The sequence below is a fragment of the Hordeum vulgare genome, chromosome 4H, assembly GCF_904849725.1.
Source record: "Hordeum vulgare subsp. vulgare chromosome 4H, MorexV3_pseudomolecules_assembly, whole genome shotgun sequence".
In the NCBI taxonomy this organism is placed as follows: Eukaryota; Viridiplantae; Streptophyta; class Magnoliopsida; order Poales; family Poaceae; genus Hordeum; species Hordeum vulgare.
Window position 1 is genome coordinate 519,187,767 of NC_058521.1, and position 19,505 is coordinate 519,207,271.

Genomic DNA, 19,505 nt, shown 5'->3' on the forward strand with positions numbered 1-19,505 from the left:
CACATAAGCAAGTATGCATGCAAGACATAAATAACATCTTTTGCGTTACTCCATGTATGCAATGGCGCCACATCATCAATTCATGCATATTAGTCAGAAGTAATTTTTTGCATTAGAGTTCATCCTCCATATTTTGTTACAAATTACATTTTAACTATTATTTTCACTTTTTTTATACGCTCTGTATTTTATTGTTTTTAAGTTTACATTCGTTTTTATTAGTTTTAGATTTTTTTTATAATAATTATTTATTCAACTTTTAGCAATGTTCTGCAGCAACGCGTGGAGAATCACCTAGTTCTCCTAGCGAGACCGGCCGAGAAGCAGGCATGCAGCAGCGAGGGAGGGATACACATACACGCGAGACATCATGGATAGACTTGACTTGCGCCATGCGCGCGCTCATGGAAAACGTCCCGTCGATCGGGCACTGCGAATAGCAACCGGACCCCGGTAATTGGCGAGCCTGACTGAGCCCCGTCAACCGTCAAGGAATCTATCTTTATCTTGTGCTACTTCTGCTCTGCCTGCCTGCCTCCCTGCCGTGTCCGTGGCCAGGACAGCGGGCGCTGAAATCCATGGTACAGCATGCACTTGATGAGTAGTGGCACTGGCAGTGACCCATTGTATTTTTCCCGCTTTTCTCCTTTTGGGAAAGATTTTCTGGTCCGGGGTCATGGTGACCGGCTTAGCTGCTTAAGAAAAAGCGCAATTGTACAAACGGGAATGGAATGTGGGGAGTTGGGTGATGAGGATTGGCCTCCACAAGGCATGCATTTCTGCCGATTCTTTGTACTACTAGCACAGAAAAACCTTCTGGTACTAGTTAAAGTTGACAAGCTCAACCTCAAAAGAGTTGGTAACAAAAACAAACACAATTATTTATGAATGAATGAATGGCAAACCCAAACAGAGAATGAGGAAAGTGATGGTGAGCAATCCACCGATGCACAAAGTGGCCTTTTCCAAATCCGAGCAGCAGTATCCCTGGGTGGCGCTATAAACTCCATGCTTTATTCGACGTTTGTACGGTGAGCAGTGCCAAATATTTGCGGTAAGATCCTTTTAGGAAAAAGGGTGACCTGAGAGGGGAAACAGAGGCATGCAGCATCGTCCCTTTGCGCTGCATAAAGTTTATTCTTCGCAAAATCGCAAGACACCAAGGGCAGCTTTTCCCGCCGGGTGGTGCTTTGTAGATATCGGAGGACGGTACGCTCCCCCAGCCAGCCGCTTTATCAAAAGGAAACGCACAAAAAGGAGGTGCAAATGAGTTCGAGGCGGAAGCGGTGTGCGTGGAAATGGCAGCAAGCAACACCATTGGCCCCGCACGCTTGCATCCACTGGGGGAACAGCGCTACAGGGCTCAAAGCCGCGCCCCCTCCAACTCGCCTCAAATCATCAGGCTAGAGCCACCAACAGTGCCATTCGGCATTGGCTACGTACCACGTCCATGGACATGGATGGATGGCTGCGTGCCAACACACGTGTGAAGCACTTTTCGACTTTCATCACGCACCAGTATATATATATATATATATATATATATATATATTGGACCTCTTATTATGCAATACGTACTGTAGTACTCCTATTTACAGAAGGCTTACTACTAGCTAGGACCAATCTTGGGTAATGGTAATAATAAGGAGAAAAATATAAATACTAAGAAGGCCAATATACATAATCATTTCCTCCTCAATACTTTCTCTCTCTTTATCAAAACCTCGCCACCGAAAAAGAAGATGGCGTGGAGATGGATCAAACAAGTCAACAGAAACAGCCTAGAGTTACCAAAACCCAGAATCAATCGACGGAGCGACCACACTAGACCTGGCCACCCCCACGGCGATCGCCATCGCCATCGCCATCGCCATCGTGCGACTCCTCCTCCTCCTCGTCCCCCACTCTGATGAGCGGGGCCCTCTCCGAGACGCTCTGCTCCTTTCCTTCCGCCGCCGTACAAACAGCTCCGCTGCCGCTGAAGCTGCTGTTGCTGCTGCTCTGGCTGTCTCTATCAACGGCACTCGTGTCGCCATTGCTGCCGCTGGCACCGCCAGTGCTGGCCATGGACATGAGCCCTTCCTCCAGTTTCTGTAGCGCATCCTTGTCGTTCCCGCTCTCGCTGATGGGCACGTAGCCGTTTTTGTTGTTCTTGTTACCACCGGCATTGCTGCTAGCAGCAGTTATCGCTGTCTTGGTGGTAGCGCTTGATATGTTGGTGTTGCCTTGGGAGTTGTTGGAGGTGGTAGTAGTGGGTTTCGTCAGCTCCTTGGCGCGGGCCACCTCGACGTCCCAGTCTGTGGCGGCCACGGCGCGCGCCATCCACACCGCGCAGGCGGCCTGCGCCGCCAGGAGGCCGAGCCACAGCCCCGCGAAGCCCAGCCGCGCGCCGAAGGCCAGCGCCAACCCCACCGGCATGCCCACCAGGTAGAAGGAGGCCAGGTTGATGCGAGCGCCGCTGGCGGGCCGCGCGCTCCCGCGGAGCACCCCGCACCCGGCGGTCTGCGGGAAGTTGCCGAGCTCGCACAGCCCCGCGATCGGGAGCGCCACCGCGGTGAGCCGCAGGATCTCCGAGTCCGACGTGAACATGCGGCCCCAGTGGTTGCGGACCGACACCATGAAGGTGGAAGCGACGGCGCCGATGACGAGGCCGATGAAGAGCGCGGCGCCGGCGGCGCGGCGGGCGCCCGCCGGGCGACCCGCGCCGAGCTGGTGGCTGACGCGCGTGGACGCGCCCTGGCCGAGCGAAGAAGGGAACACGTAGACGAGCGACGTGGCCTGGATGAGGATCCCCATGGAGGCCACGGTGGCGCGCGGGTTGGGTAGAAGCCCCGATAGCACGATCATGAGCTCGTACCACCACCACTCGAGGCACACCGCTGTGGCAGTGGGAACGGCGAGGCGGAGCATGGCCCCCCAACCGCGGAGGCAGTCGGAGGTCGGACCCACCCACGAGTCCCTGTGGGCCCCCGAGATAGCGAGGAAGCATAGGAGCGCCAGGAGCAGGTTGAGGTCGGTGAGCGCGACGGCGAGCGCGACGCCGGCGACTCCCATGCGGAGGCGCACCACGAGGAGATAGTTGATTGGCCCGTGGAGCAGCACAGAGAAGAGGGAGCAGGCAGTGATGGGCAGCGTGAGGTTCTGCGACCGGAGGTACACCCGCAGCGGGTGCAGGACGGCGAGCACCGCCAGGTCGGCCGACGCGTACGCCGCGAACGTCTGCGCCGCGCTAGCCACGCCCTCGTCCTGGCGGAGCAGCTTGAGTATGTGGCCCGTGGAGGTGATCCACAGCAGGGAGATGGGCAGCGCCACCGCCAGGAGCAGCAGCACGGTTCGGTGGAGCGCGAGCGCCAGGAGCTTGCCGCGGCGCGCGCCGAAGGCCTGGCCGCAGATGGGCTCCATGCCGAGCGCCAGGCCGGAGAGCACGGAGTAGCCTGTGATGTTGGCGAAGCCCAGCGCCAGTGAGCCGCCGGCGAGCGCCAGCTCCCCGAGCTGGCCGAGGAAGAGCATGGAGATGAAGGAGCGGGAGTACATGACCAGCCCCGTCACCGCCATCGGCACCGACAACCGTCCGATCGCCCGCGCCTCGCCGGCCACCTGGTGCCATCCGTACACACGTAAGATTATTAAGCAGCTGAACAAATCAGCTCAGCTCAGTTCAGAAAAGCAAACTATTTCCCAACACTCAACAGAAGCAAACTAGAGTATTGTAGCTAGCTAGCTAGGCAGTGACCTTTCAAGCTAGCTAGCAGCTCAATGTCTACCCTGCTCGTACGTGTGCATGCCGTGGCAGTATGAAAATTTACGGGCAGGCACATGCAGATTCAGGCATCGAGAGACAGGTTAGCAGGCTAGATCAGGTAGCATACGCGAGAAAGAATGTGCGCATCTACATGTAGAGCACGCACGCACGTATACCTTGGAGAGCGCGAGTGCGCGGCCGCAATGGTGGCTGTCGTCGTCGTCACCCACGGGGTGGAGCAGGTGGGAGGAGTTCTTGAAGGAGGCGAGGGGCGGCGGCGATGGGGGAGGGCTGGCGCCGGTGTTGCACATGATGGCTGGGCTCGGCCGGCTGGACGGAAAGCGCTTCGACCCCGGCCGGCGTCTGGCTCGCTCGACCTCTCTCAATCGACACCGATCTTTGCACTGTTGGAGGAGATATTAGCCGCTGGCTGCTGTCCAGCGCTGATTGGTGAGCGGTACAAGCTACAAGTACATTTGACTCGTTAGCTTACGAGCCAGCTTTCTCTCTCTCCGTGGGATTGGTGCTGGTTGTTCGGCCTTTTGGTCTCCTCGGCTGGTGAGTGGCGAGTGATTTGTTGGTTGGTTTGGGTCGCGGTGTGGGAGGGGGGGATGCGGCTGCCCGTATATATACACGCGCGCGCGGGGGCGGGGGAACGGAAGGCAGCGGTACGTGTCCCAATTCGCGCGCGGGGCCGGAGCGTTTTTTTTTCTCCCATGGAACGAACGAACGAAGGAATGGAATTAATACAGTATGTGAAGTTGCCTCCGCATATATGCGCCTGTCTCAGAATTCCGCTATCCCTTCGCGCTGCGGAATGGCATAATCTCGCACGCCTCATCTGTCGGAAAATCGGACCCAACAACTTCGCCTCCCCTGACAGCGAAATCATCGACGCACATTACTTGCCCCGTTGCTTTTGCCTCCGTAATTATAAAAAATCCATCAACAGTAGCTTCTAGGAAAGCAAAAGTGTTTTTTATAGAAGAAATCCACCTAAATGAGATCATGAAAATTTGCTTTCGCCGGAAATCAAACCCCGGTCCGCAAGGTAAACACAACCGCGTCCTTCTCACTGAGCTATTGCCCCGGTAATTATGTACAGTTTCTATGATATAAGAAAATGTTTTTATATTACCGACGGACGGAGGGAGTATCATGCAAGTGGACCGGTGACGGATGAATCAGTGGTTCACCGCCGAACTGCGCGTAGGGTAGGGTTTGGGATGGGTCGATCGACCCCTGGCCTCTCTCTCAGCTTGACCTACGCTGTTAGCATGCGCCGCGCGGTTATTCTCGACGAGTCACTTCTTTTCGGTTCTCACTTCAACTTTTTTCTATAACTTTTGCTGGATACCCATGACGTCGTGTATACAGAACCATCAGCCATGAGATGGGCTAGCTAGGCGGGCAGCATTTTCACCCACAAAGTACTGGGCAGCAGGGCGTCCAGAAACTATGGCTGCACTCTGAACCAACCATACTGCATGCATGCGTTGAGTTATTCAATGCAAAGCACAGGATGACACCATGAATTAGCTCAAGCAGCTACGGCGGTAAGAACCGATCGTTCAGGCCACTGTGCGCGCCTGTCCGTGCGTGCTTAATGACGCACTGATCCGGCTCCTAGCCGCGCACTGAAACCAACCAGAAGCAGCAGAAGCAGCAGAGACTCTCTCATGCCATGGCCATGGCCATGCATGCATATATCTGCCTGCACTTGCCTTGTCTGCCTGTCTGCATTGTTCACTGCTACTTGCGCACAGCGATCGATCGGCCACTGCTACTGGCGCTGGTGGCATGCCAGTGGTCCCTGTGAATGAAATGAAAAAGAATAATTGTTCCCTTTTCAGGGTGGCAGCTAGCATTTGATCCTCGCTCCTGGGGGTATGCAGTGCAAGATTTTGCAATCTAGCCAAGACGATTCGTGAGAATTCAACACCGGAATGCATGCATGTTGCCCCGTTATTCACTCTCTTTCGCCGTCCGTCCGTCCGCCTGTGGGACGAAGCTAGGGTCCGTTGGTTGCTGATGATAAAATCACTGCCATTTGAACCTGAACATGGGCATGGCAACAGTACGATACGAAGCAGTACTCTTTTCTCGCCTTCTTTTTACACCTTTGCTGTGGCTTCTAGTTGTACATTCTACCAGAAGCTGTATGGAATGGCTTGTGCCATGCAATACGTTCCTTTCATCCCACTGCAGCCCAGAGCATCCTCGACACAACGGGCGTGGACTTTCGCATCCGTTACCCTTGGTTGCATGATGGCTCAATACTGGCAATGCTACTGAATTTGTGCCTCGCGCAACTTGACACCGTCCCTGTCAGCCAGGTGGCCTCCATTGCGGACGTTCAAGAAGCATCCTCTAATTGACGCTCCGTTTTCATGTTCCAGTGCCTGTCTACGCTTTGGCCCCATCAGCTTATCTGTGTACGGGTGCTTTTAGCCGCTTTGTTTCTGTTGCTAAATAGGTGTCGTTCCGTGCTATTCCATATCTCCAACCAAACTTTCTGAAGTTTAGATCATCATATAATGGCTAGGCAGAGGTCTCGGATCACTTCGCTACAGGAAGGCGACGCGAATACTCAGCTATTTCACCTTGTAGCCAACGGTAGATGCATGACGAATTACATCGCGGCCATTCATGCGGATGGTCAGATCATCACAGATCAACTTGGAAAAGAGAGCGCCTTTCATCGTGCTTATAAGGACCTGTTGGGTAAGGATGTGGCACGAAAATTCTCTCTCGACCTGGACGAGCTCAACATTGCTAGCCTGGACCTCTCGGAATAGGATGGCATTTTCCACGAAGACGAGATTTGGGCTATGGTGAAGGACATGCCATCGGATCGGGCTCCTGGGCTGGACGGGTCATTGGGATTTTCTTTCACAAAGCTTGGGAGATTGTGAAAGTGGACCTCATTGCAGCGTTACACAAATTGTTCATCGGAAATGAGCATGGTTTTGGGTGTCTCAATCAAGCCCTGATCACGCTCTGTTGGAACTTGATCCACAGGATCGATCACATCAAATCACAACGAACACGCGCACACAAAATTATAAAAACAAGGGTCCTTGTCGTGCCCTAATTTTCTCTTTTTTTTCTCCTTTTTTTAAGTCACGGTACAAAACTCACGCAGACCTGCTGCATATATATAATACAGAAGCCGTCACCGATCAATCAACACAAACCCAAATCTATATGTGCTAGGACTTGAGCACAAACCGGACTCGGCCTTTAACCAATATGTATACATGACCAAATATACTACCCCGAACCGGACTCGACATGGAGACAAACAACTAATCCTAACGAAACTAAAACGGCACAACCAAGACTTCCTAACGTAGTACACCTAGCCTAATCACCAGCCACCCTGATCACGATTAGCCTAAACTGACTAAGGACAAACTAGTACAGCATATCCAACACGTTTAGATTATCCTAACATTCACCGCCTAATCTAAACTTGACATCGTCTTCCGCGCATCTCTGATCTTGACTTGTTGAAGATTCATACCTTATCGACTCATCTGCTCGCACCACGACAAGTTAAATTGATAGGCTTGATTGACCGCAACAATCTCTCCCCAATCTTAACTTGGCGAATTTACGGATCACCTCAAATATGCCTTGGACTACCCAGCCTTGCTAGTATCCTATGGAATGCACCATCCGGTGGACTAGACCATCCATCCTAGCAAGATACATGCCGGCTCCTTGTGGATAACACCACCCCGTGGACTACACCGCCCACTCCAGCCTCATGTAGAGACATGGAAATAGACTCACCTTCATTGGTTTACCGCCCCCACATACTTGAACTTGATCCTCCCGTCGAGACACATAGACGACATGAGCTTCATCTTCAACACCTCCTCACAGAGATGAGCACTTGGACATGTCGACTCCGACACGATCACGACAACCGACCGACCGATCGTGCAAACCAGCACGACTCCTTGACTCCAACTCCCTTGGACGATGACCCTCATGGCCTCTCGGCACCGCACCTCGGCACCATCGCTCCCATCAACGATTTTTTTCCACCGCCTTGCCGACGACAGCCCACTGTCCCTCCTTGCCGCTTCGCCGAACGACGATCTCCTAAACCTCTTCATCTGTCGCTCCACAAACGACTATTGCCCGCCGCTCCTCGTCGCTGCACCACCCAGCGACCATATCGCCCGCCCCGAGGCGCTAGTCGGGTCGCCTTCCCGGGGCAAGCGCAGCTTCACCTCGACCTTGCTCTGAATACCAATTGTTGGAACTTGATCCACATGATCGATCACATCAAATCACGACGAACACGCACACACAAAATTATGTAGACAAGGGCCCTTGTCGTGCCCTAATTTTCTCTTTCTTATTTTCTCCTTTTTTCTCAAGTCACGGTACAAAACTCACGCAGACCTGCTGCACATATATAATACATAAGCCGTCACCGATCAACACAAACCCAAATCTACACGTGCTAGGACTTGAGCACAAACCGGACTCGGCCTCTGACCAATATGTATACATGACCAATTATACTACTCCGAACCGGACTCAACATGGACACGAACGACTAATCCTAACGAAACTAAAACAAACACAACCAAGACTTCCTAACGTAGTACACCTAGTCTAATCACCGACCACCTTGATCACGATTAGCCTAAACTGACTAAGGACGAACTAGTACAACATATCCAACACGTTTAGATTATCCTAACACACTCATCCCCAAGTCTCCTGAAGCTAAATCAGTGTCTGACTACAGGCCTATAAGTCTTGTTCACAGCCTCCCAAAGATTGCGTCCAAGTTGATGGCATCTAGGCTGAGGCTGCACATGGGAGACCTTGTCCATGTTAACCAGTCCACATTCATTAAAGGCAGGAGTCTTTATGATAATTTTCTCTTGGTTCGGCAAATGGTGCGGAGATTGCATCGGAGAAAGGCGAAAGGAGTGCTTCTCAAGCTGGATATTTCAAAGGCTTTTGACTCTCTATCTTGGTCGTTCCTTTTCGAAGTCCTTCGGGCTAAAGGTTTTTCGAAGCGATGGATATCTTGGGTTGCTACCTTGCTCACTTCGGCTAGCTCTAGGATGGTGGTGAATGGTTGTACCGGCGACAAATTTATGCACGCCAAAGGTCTGAGGCAAGGGGACATCGTCTCCCCCTTGCTCTTTGTCATTGCTATGGATGTGCTTACGAATATCACAATTAAAGCTCATGCAGCAAATGTGCTTAGCACCATGAACGGGTGTGGCCCGATGCAGCGCCTCTCGCTGTACGCGGACAACGTGGTACTTTTCATCAAGCCGGCTAGGCCGGATCTACTCTTCGTGAAAGATGTGTTACACATTTTCGGAGTGGCTTCGGGACTTAAGGTAAACTTTCTCAAATCCTCGACAATCATGATCACATCGGAGAGTGTGGATGAGGTGCTTGTAAAGACAACCCTCCGTGGAGGATTGACAATTTCCCTTGCAAATATCTTGGTGTGCAACTTAGCATCAATCAAATGAAGAGGTCTGAATGACAACCAATTGTGGATACCGTGCTTCACATTATGCCTGGATGGCAGCGAGGGTTGGTTACCAGGTGTGGCAGGCTCGTTCTCGTGAATCAGGTCATGCGAGCGCGTGCTACCCATCACCTTTTAGTGGCCGAAGCGCCCAAGTGGGCTCTGGATCGTGTCGACAAGGGGTGTCACGCTTTCTTTTGGGCTGGTTCAGAGGAGGCGCATGGTGGCAAGTGTATGGTCTCCTGGGCTAGAGTATGTCGCCCGAAACACCTCGGGGGCGTGGGTGTCATTGACTTATTCAAGCATGGGATTGCTTTGAGGCTACGCTGGGAATGGCTCAGGCGCACAGACAGGGAGTGGCCATGGCAAGGTTTGAATCTAACTGCTGACAAGCGCGTGTTCGAGACTTTTGAAAGTCTAGTCAGTTGGGACTTTGGAGCGGGCAACAACATCTTGTTCTAGAAAGATAGATGGATTCATGGTGCCACGGTCAAGGAGATTTCCCCTCTGGTGGTGGCAAAGGTTAGGACACAAGTTGTAAATCATCGCAAAGTCAAGGATGCTCTCATGTCTCACTCGTGGACTAATGACATTGTTGGGGAGCTATGCACGGAGGACCTTGCCCAATTCATCTCTCTCTAGGAGATTTTCATGAACATGCAGCCCGATCTAGAGACGGAGGATAGACCGATTTGGGCTTGGAACAACACTGGTGTATACTCGGCCTCTTTGGCGTATAGGATGCTTTGCGAGGGGGGAGTCAGGTTTTCCTCTTTCGCTGCCATTTGGAAGTGTTGGAGTCCGCTTGCGAGAAAGATCTTCATATGGCTGGCGGTGCTACACCGCTTGTGGACTTCTGATAGGAGGGTCCGTCATGGATTGCAAGATCACAGTTCCCCGTGTTATTGGTGCGACCAGGAGGAAGACACTGTTGAGCAAATCCTCATGCAGTGTGTGTTTTCGCACAAGTTTGGCACATCTGTTTCATCGGGATGGGCCTTGCTGGCCTGTATGTGCCATTACCACACGACACCTTGGTAAAATGGTGGTTGACGGCCAGGAAGCGTATCACCAGCCTACCCGTAGAAGCTTTGACACCTTTGTCATACTCATGTGTTGGACCATCTGGAAGCAACGAAATGGTAGGGTGTTTGGCAGGAGCCAAATCAAGAATGAGTGGGGCACGACTAACCTTATCTTCGATGAATTGCGTTCTTGGGTCAAAGGTGGAGCATTTCGAGTCACACCATTAGCCGGGTAGTTATTCGTTTTTAGGAGTGGAGGGGAGGGTTTCTGCTGGTTAGGATAGTCGTGTGATCGCTAACTAGTTGCCTGTAATCTCTTGTACATATTTTCTGCCTTCTATAAAGCTCGGTACGCCATTGATGTACCCTCGAAAAAAAGATCATCACATAATGTGTATCCATGATGATATATACTCCCTCCGTAAACTAATATAAAACATTTAGAACATTATTTTAGCAATATAAATGCTCTTATATTAGTTTACAGAGGGAGTATAATTTTTTAGTAAAGCGTCGAAAGAAGCCACCACGGACATCCTCGTCCAAGACTTGTTATCCCGAATGGTTCATCAAATCATTATGTAATAACTCATTCACACCTGTACGGGACTGCCGACTCATTGTAAACTTTTCCAACAAGAGCATCGACGAAAACATCATAGATGACTCTTACTATTTCAGAGCCATCTGAGACAAAAATAAAATAAAAATGAAGACAATTGTGGATCGAAACTACCGTGTCCGTAAAAATGAGGACAAACCAGTTCGAGCCAATCCTCAGTCATAGGAGGGGTATAATCATTCTTAGGTCTATATTGGGTTTTATGATTAATTAATGGCAAGGTAGTCAAGACAACTCAAATTTATTTTGAAAATGGAAAAAATTACTTTGGTAACATAGTTCGTAGCTTCGTATTGATAGATGGAAGCATCTTTTGTTGGATAAATTAGCTATTTTTTGGTTAATTTAATCCAGCTCGCAATTGAGCGAGGCCTTCACTATACAGCCTTACCCGCCGCCACATGGCATCTAGTGTTTCCCAGTATGTTGATGAAGTTGTCATCTTTTGCCACCCGGACACCCATGGTATCCCTACGATTCGAGGGCTTTTATGCCTCTTTGGTATGGCGACGAGGCTCCACGTCAACCTGTCCAAGTGCTCGCCAATGTCTATCCGCTCGATGAGCACCTTGCCATCATCAACGCCAACCTAACTTTCCTGATTGCCCATTTCCCGGTAAAATACCTTGGTCTACCCCTCTTCGCCAGGGAATGCGACCACGTGAAAGCACAACTTCTCCCTAGGTGGTTTTCGTAATTAATAAAAACATATATGTCATTAAACTAATGATTCTTTATAGTATACTTGAGGAAAAGTTCAATGTATGAATTGGCTAAGGATTGTGAGGAGAAACCCCAAGGAAGGAAAGGAATGGGATTGGCCAAGCTTCAAGCTTCAAGACTCTAAATTTTACATTTTGTGAGAAATCACATTTGAGTCCATAGGAAAGCCAATACTGTTAAAAGGGGATGAGGTGTCTATGATGATCTCGTTACTCATGTCTTAGAGATTAGCCACCACAAATATTCATGAAATTCTCCCACAAATATTCAGTCCAAACCCCAAAGTAAAATACGGTGCCACCAATACTTCAATATCGTCCCTATCAAGTTTTACCCTAGACACAACCTATGCCAAACCCTAACATCTCGTTACCACCAAGTTTGATTTCAGTGTGACCGAAAACAGTGACCAACTTCCTCGATAGCCATTTGCTAAAATTAGAATTTCCGAGTTTTGCAAATCGGTGCCACCGAGTCTCGTAACCGCCTAGGCCAGCAAAAAATGATCCCTCTGAAATTCATATATCGGTCTCACCGAAAAGCCTAATGTTGCCACATTTTGCACTAGTCAGCGCAACCGAGTTTTTTACTTCGATTTCACCAAGTTGGGCAATAATGTTGTAACGGTTGGATTTTTGGAGATGCCTACATATACCCCTCCACCAACCTCTCATTCGTAGAGGAAGCACTCAGAACGAACCAACACTTGCCCGATTCATTTTCTGAGAGAGAGCCACCTACTCATGTGTTGAGATCGAGATATTCCAATCCTACCATATGAATCTTCATGTCTAGCCTCCCCAAGTTGCTTTCCACCTAATCCATCTCTTCTACCCAAGCCAAATATGTGAAAGAGTGATTGAGTCTTGAGGAGACTATCTTTTGAAGCACAAGAGCAAGGAGTTCATCATACTACCACATCTATTACCATTTGGAGAGTGGTATCTCCTAGATTGGTTAGGTGTCGCTTAGGAGCCTCCAACTTCATGTGGAGTTGAACTAAGAAGCTTGTAAGGGAAAGGAGATAGCCCACTTCATGAAGATCTACCCCGAGTGAGGCTAGTCCTTCATGGACATAAGCCATGGTGGAATAGACAAGGTTTCTTCTCCGTGGATCCTTTGTGGGTTGAGCCCTTTGTGGACTCTCGCGGTTGTTACCCTCCGTGGGTTGAAGTCTCCATGAATGTGGACGTACAATAGCACCACCTATCGGAACCACACCAAAAATCTCTATATCAATCTCTGTGTTTTATATTCATATCCCTACCCTCTATTTACATGTGCATGTCTTTACTTTCTGCTCTTAGATTGCATGCATAGGGTGTGCTTGACTTGCTATAATTTCTCAAACTTTCCCACAACTAAAATTTCAAAAATGATAAGTTTTATTTGGTCAAGTAGTGTAATCACCACCCTTCTAGACATACTTTGGATCCTACAAGTGGTATCAGAGCTTTGGTCTCCGTTGCATTCATTTCACAACCTTGGAGAGTATGGCGTCTAGTGAGGGAAATTACCACCGTAGAGGTCCATATTTTGATGGTACTGAAAGCACATATTCTCCCTTGGTGGTTTTGATAACTTATGACAACATACATTGTCTCTTGGACTAACACTTTTATTTGGTATATTTCAGGACAGCCCATAGAGATCATTGGCAAAAGGCTTATGTGGAGACGCCCCTTTGATGCAAGGAAGGAATAGGATTGGCCCAAGCTTCAAGCTAGAAGACTCTTCATTTTATATTTGTGAGAAATCACATTTGAGTCCATAGGAAAGCCAATAATATTAAAAGGTGGCGAGGTATTAAAATGAATTGGTTGCTCAAGTACTCTAAGTTAGCCACCAAAATACTCAGTCATTTTCCCCACATAACCATTGTGTCAAAAACCTCATATCCAAAATCGGTGCCACCAAGTTTTCAGATTCGGCCCTACCGATTTTCATCTCAAACAGAACCCTAGGAATTCCCACCAAATCAGTGCCACCAAGTTTTCAGATTCGTCCTTATCGATTTTGATCTTAGACAGAACCCTAGCCATTCCCACCAAATCGGTGCAATCAAAACCATATCAGTGCTACCGAGTTTAGGTGACCAACATTTTGTTGCCTCAGTACACAAAATCAAAATTTCCAAGTTTGCATATTGGTGTCACCGAGTTTGGTCATCTGACCGTTAACCACGTTTTCGGTACCACCGAATTTCGTATATCGGTTCCACCGAGATCCAAAAGTTGTTGCCTTAGTGCTAGTCGGTACCACCGAGTTTATGACTTCGGTGTCACCGAGTTTGCCACTTTGGGTGTAATAGTTGGATTTTGTGTGCTGCCTATATATACCCCTCCACCTACCTCTCATTCGTAGAGGAAGCACTTAGAACACACACTTCATTGCCAGATTTATTTTTCTGAGAGAGATCCACCTACTCATGTGTTGAGACCAAGATATTCCCTTCCAATCATTTGAAACTTGATCTCTAGCCTCCCCAAACTGCTCTCTACCAAATCAATCTCTCATACCCATGCCTATTCTGTGAGAGAGTGATTTTGTGTTGAGGAGACTATCTTTAGAAGCACAATATCAAGGAGTTCATTGTTCTACCACATCTATTACCTTTTGGAGCGTGGTGCCTCCTAGATTGGTCAGGTGTCGCTTGGGAGCCTCCTACTTCATGTTCTGGAGTTGAACCAAGATGTTTGTAAAGGCAAGGAGATCGCCTACTTCGTGAAGATTGTAGTGCCCCAGATGTAAACCTTCCCTATTTGGAACCTACCCATGCTCAGTATTTCATCTGATGCCACCTTATTATTTTCTCTTCCTTTGCATGCATGCATTCCATATCATGCCATGTGTTCTTGTTGTTGCATTGTGTTATTGTGATTTCATGTCTTGTCCTTGTGTTGTTGTGCATGTGATAGTATATGCTTAGGTTTCAAAACCATCTCCACCCCTCCTCTCAATTTCTCCTATGTCAAGATTCTCTTCTCCCTTCCCTCTTTTAAAAATGCTCATGTGTTAGCTTAGAATTTTGGTGGACGAGATGTGTGATTGGCTGGTTTGAATGGGTGTTCAAAAGGTGTAAGCAATTACAAAACAGTCCCTACCATGGCTGTTTTGTAAAAATAATTACTTGCTCCTAAAAATCTTGTTTTGTTTTATTTAAATAGGTCATATTTTCCTATGACAAGGGGGTATTTTTTTTCTGTTGAATTACCCCAGTAGTTTTGCCTTGTTTATTTTTTTCTTTCTGGACTTCCTTTAAATAGAAGAGGCCACAGGGTTCACTTTCTTTTAAAACGCGCGAGAGGTCTCCCTCTCTTTTCCCTGGCGGCCCATCTACCCCCTCCCTCGCGTGTGGGAGCCCAGTCCCACGACACCTCCTTCCTCCTCTGACGTCGTTGTTATCCTCCCTCCCTTTCTGTTAGTGTGCAAGAGAGGGAGAGGGTAGTAACGTCGTTGCACAAACGTCGAGGGGCCCTTATTACCTGGGCGTCCGTGCCCCCCCTCTCCTAGGGTTCCTCTCCATTCCCTCCTGCCGCCGCCACCTCTCTTCTCCCCCTCCATCTCTCCTTCTCCTTCCCAGGTAGGCTCTGTAAAGATGCAGTAACAGAGAGAGATAGAGCACCTCCGCCGCGTCTACCCCCGCCTTCTCCATCGAACTTCGCCGGCGACCATGTCCGGGGTCTCGGGCAGGGTGCCCGCGCTCCATTCCCGGCGCTAGGAGCTCCGGGGGACGACTGCACCGACGAGCTCGACCTTGTCAACAGCAAGGTCCCGGTGATCTTCGGCTTCTTCCTCGGTTCTGCGTCAGGGTTGGAGCAACTCTTCTTTCCCTCCGATCCGGCTCCTTCTCCTTCGGGTCGACGCCTTTCCTTCCTTCCCAAGGTGAGCAAGACTCTCCTTCCCCCTTCTCCATCGGGTGGTGCGCAGTAGGAGGCCCGGTGGCGATCTTGCGTCTCTCTGCGTAGCAGGAAGCGACAGTTCCTGTGCTATATGTTTTTCCCTTCTTGCTATATGTTTTTCTCCCTTCTATGCTCGTTGCTGTTCCTGTGCCACAATCCACAGATGTCTTGGTATGGATTTTTATCCTTGCTGCTATAAGAAGTGCCATATGATGTGTGTGTTCATGAGAGAAGTGCCATATGGTGTGTGTGTATGTGTGCACATGGTGATGTGCATGTGTGTGCAAGTATCTTGTTTTGTGTGCACCTTGTGAGTGAGTGGCACCATGGGATAATGCATAAGTAGATGCATGTGCTAGTATAATCTTGGCTTGCAAGCATAGTGGATTGCATGTATGTGTTGTTTCCAAGTTTACTTGTTTAGTAGATTTTACCTTCATGTTTTACTTTCGTTCAAGTGCTTGTGAAGTATGGGTGATGATGTATGTGGGTGGTAAACCAGCCCCACTTGCAACTTGTGCACCTCCTCACGTTAATATGAGAGAGGGCATGGTGTTGTGTGTGTGTGGGTGATCTAGTGAGGGAGGTGGTTGTGAAGTTGATGTGCATGACACAAACATGGGGTTCAAACCCCCATGTCACTTTGTCATTGTACACATGAGCCCAACCATGTAGTAGTTGATATAGTGAAACTACATGAAATGATGCACTATTCACTAGGCATGATTTGGACTAGTTTCCTCTTGCTTAATTTGTGGTCACTTGTTCTAAGCAAGTGCATATGTTTTATATATGTTTTTGGGGTAGAAAGAACCCAGGAATCCATTGGTGAAATCATTTTTGCCATTGGAACATTTTTTTGGAAAAGTCATATTTGCATTTTCTTCTAAGTTTAGAGCTTGGTTCCATGTCTTGTGAAGTGCTGTTGTATTTGTTTCTTGGTTGTGGTAGTAGAGGGTGACCCCCTCTACCACATGTTGGTTTCAATTCATGATTTGGAATCCATGTGTGCAAGTTGTGCCCATCCAAAGTGGTTATGTGGCTGAAAATTCCAGCTTAGTGAAATCTGGAATTTCACCAAGTCTGGGAATCTGGAAACATTTTCTTCTCCCGTAGATGAGGTTGTTCTGGTCATTGTGTTGTGATATAGCCCTAGTTTAGTGCTAGGAATTTGGACCTGATATGTTTTGAAGCTCCCTGTTAAATTGCCCATTTGGAGTCCTGTAGGTTATGTTTTCGTTGCTGTCAAAAAGCTTCAGAGCAAAGACAGAAAGTCAGGTGCAGGAATTTTTACCAAGTCCTTGAGATCTGATGGTTTTGGGAAAGTTTGCATCCTTGTATCTTCCTGTGTTTAATTCCCTTTTGTGTGATTCTTACTTGTTCTGGTAGTATTATTGGCTAGCTACAGCCACACATATTATTTGTCATATTTGGAGGGCTGTAGCTATGTTGCATGCAGCTCACAAAGTGCTAAGATGCAGATTATGGCAGATTGTGTAGAATTGTCATTTTGATGTTTGTGAGTGCTTAGTTGATGTTGTGGTGTTCTTCCTTGCTCTAATCCATTCATGTTGGGTTGTTATATGTCTTGGCAATCTGGGAAAACTAGATTTGTGCCATTTGAGTGAGTGGTGAAGATTTTGACACGTAGGGCTTCATATCTTGTTTCGTTGATTCCCGTTGATCCGTAGCTCCGATTGTATTGTTCTTTATATGGTTTTGCATTGATTTCTTGAGATGCATCTGATCATGTCATTCTCATGCATGTAAAAATAGCTTAGTGAACAGTTCTGTCCAGAAACTTGTAGTAGTTTCTTTTGCTTGTGCTAGTGATAGAAATAGTGATGCATGCTCATTTTTCATCTCATGCATCATGTGCTTGTTGCGTCTTGAGGTGCTATTGTTCACTAGATGTTATTCTTATGTTGGGTAGCACCGGGATTGGAGAACGAGTACGTGGATTCGGGAGAGTACATGCAGGACGAACAAGAACCATTCCAAGCTGAGGATATCACAGGCAAGATGATATGATCTTGATTCCATCTCTAGACTTGTTATGCTAGTTTGCGTTTCCATGTCATATTGCTCGCTGCCTACCACTGAATTATATTGCCTCCTGTTATGCCATGAACCCATACACTGATCCCTTCCTAGCAAAACTTGAATGGCTAAGTAGGCTTTGCTCAGCTACTAATGTTAGCGTTGCTAGATGCAGGTGCTTTGACTCATGTGATAACATGAGCTTGATATCATTATCTTAAATTCTGTTATTTAATTAATGCACCTATATACTTGGTAAATGACGGAAGGCCTAGCCTTTTGCCGGGTGCCTTGTTTCGTTATTGCCGCCTTAGTTACCGGCTACCGGTGTTTGATTCCATAATGATCGCTCCTAACACGTTCGGGGTTGTTATGGGGACCCCCTCGATAAATAGCATAGTGCTAAGGCTCGTCCGGCAGTACCCAACATTGGTGTTAATTTGCTAATCACCTAATAATAAACTGCATAGGGAATAGCTACCCCGAGGATCTTAATCATCAACCCGGGCCAGTGCTCCTCATGAGTGTTGGTCCAACCCAGAGCAGCTTATTACGCTCCCCGGGGCAACTCGGTGTTTTGGCGTGGTAACCATCGCTCATCTGACGTGTCCTGAGACTGAGATACGCGGCTCTTTTCAGGGTCGTCGACACGTCGGGTGGTCCTCTAGCCTTGCCTTACCTTAGCGATATATCTTGCATATAGGAATCCCAGTGAAGCTTTGGTTTCCCCCAGAGTTGAGGTTTTCCTCTAAGGAATCCGACGAGATCACGAGATTCGTGATAGAGGATGACTTTGCGGCCTATGTACGTTTGTGATGGACTAGTTGGAGCACCCCTGCAAGGTTTAATCTTTCGGAAAGCCGTGCCTGCGGTTATGTGGCAACTTGGAATATTTTGTTAACATCCGGTATTAGATAACTCAAACATAAGCTAATAAAATTGCCAACTGTGTGCTTAACCGTGACTTTCCCCTCGAAGATCTCTCTTTGATCGGGAACACGGTGGGGTTATGAATGTCGTAGGTAGGTATTCAGGGTCACTTAGTGGCCAAGTAATCACGACCGCTAGTGTAGACCACCTTCATAAATGCTACGTAAGATAGCCACCAAATCAAGCTTAGGATGCTGCGACCTTAAACACTTTACCTTATCCTACCTAATAACTTGACTAGTTCTGGCACCAAGGTTTTAGATTGCTGAGTCCCCGTGGCTCATGGATTCCTCCAAAACTCCCAACAGGTACAAGTACCCCAGAGACAGATGATCCCGACGGCACTCAGCTGGCGTGGCAGTACGACGAGGAGACAGACCGCCTTTACGTGAACTATCCAGAAGATTGAGGCGTGGTCGTGATCGTGGGCCTGCAGGCAGGTTAGCATAGCATTTCTATGTTTTGTAGTCCGTAGCGGAACTACCTTGGTTGTATGTGTGATGTACTCTGAGATATTTATGAAAGGAAATTGAATCCCTGATTGTCTATCTTCATTATTATGTATGCGCTGTGTTACCTGTTTGCGAAACGCTTAGATGCGCTTCTTTCCTATTCGGGGCCTTGATCCCCAGATCGGAAAGGACCGCATCTTGGTCGTTACAAGTTGGTATCAGAGCCTTACGACCATAGGAGCCTTTGTGTGATCGTACTTGGCTGAGTCGAGTCTACAAAATGTTTTGAGTCTTATTATATCGGAGATTAGGATTCGTTTTTCTCCTCTTCTAAGCTCTGGTGAGGTTCCCGTCTTAGGAAATCTTTAACTCTACTCCTTTTCTCGCTCAATTTTTTTTAGGATCACGCGGGTATTTGTGAAATCTACATGATTTCGATGTGACGGAATCCTGTCCTGGTGCCTCCTATCTGCTCTTAGTATCAGGGGAGTTGAGCTCCGGGGGATTCTTGCGAACATCGCCATCATTCAGATTTCTGAGTATCTAAGAAC

General features: G+C 48.3%; 1 protein-coding gene across 1 annotated transcript; it reads right to left on the reverse strand.

Annotated features, from left to right (window-relative positions):
- Positions 1-1,677: 1,677 nt before the first annotated feature.
- On the reverse strand, positions 1,678-4,351 carry LOC123449239 (protein DETOXIFICATION 48-like). Its single transcript, XM_045126382.1, has 2 exons — positions 3,919-4,351; positions 1,678-3,597 (listed from the first exon to the last, which is right to left on the reverse strand). The coding sequence occupies exons 1-2, from the start codon at positions 4,051-4,053 to the stop codon at positions 1,825-1,827; spliced, it is 1,908 nt and encodes a 635-aa protein (XP_044982317.1). The 5' UTR covers positions 4,054-4,351; the 3' UTR covers positions 1,678-1,824.
- Positions 4,352-19,505: the final 15,154 nt, after the last annotated feature.

What these genes read in the sequence shown, in the direction of transcription:
- LOC123449239 (XM_045126382.1), bottom strand. Translation starts at nt 4,053, where the DNA reads ATGTGCAACACCGGCGCCAGCCCTCCCCCATCGCCGCCGCCCCTCGCC. An exon ending in GCGCACTCGCGCTCTCCAAG is followed by an intron (nt 3,598 to 3,918) that starts GTATACGTGCGT and finishes GGATGGCACCAG; the next exon opens with GTGGCCGGCGAGGCGCGGGC.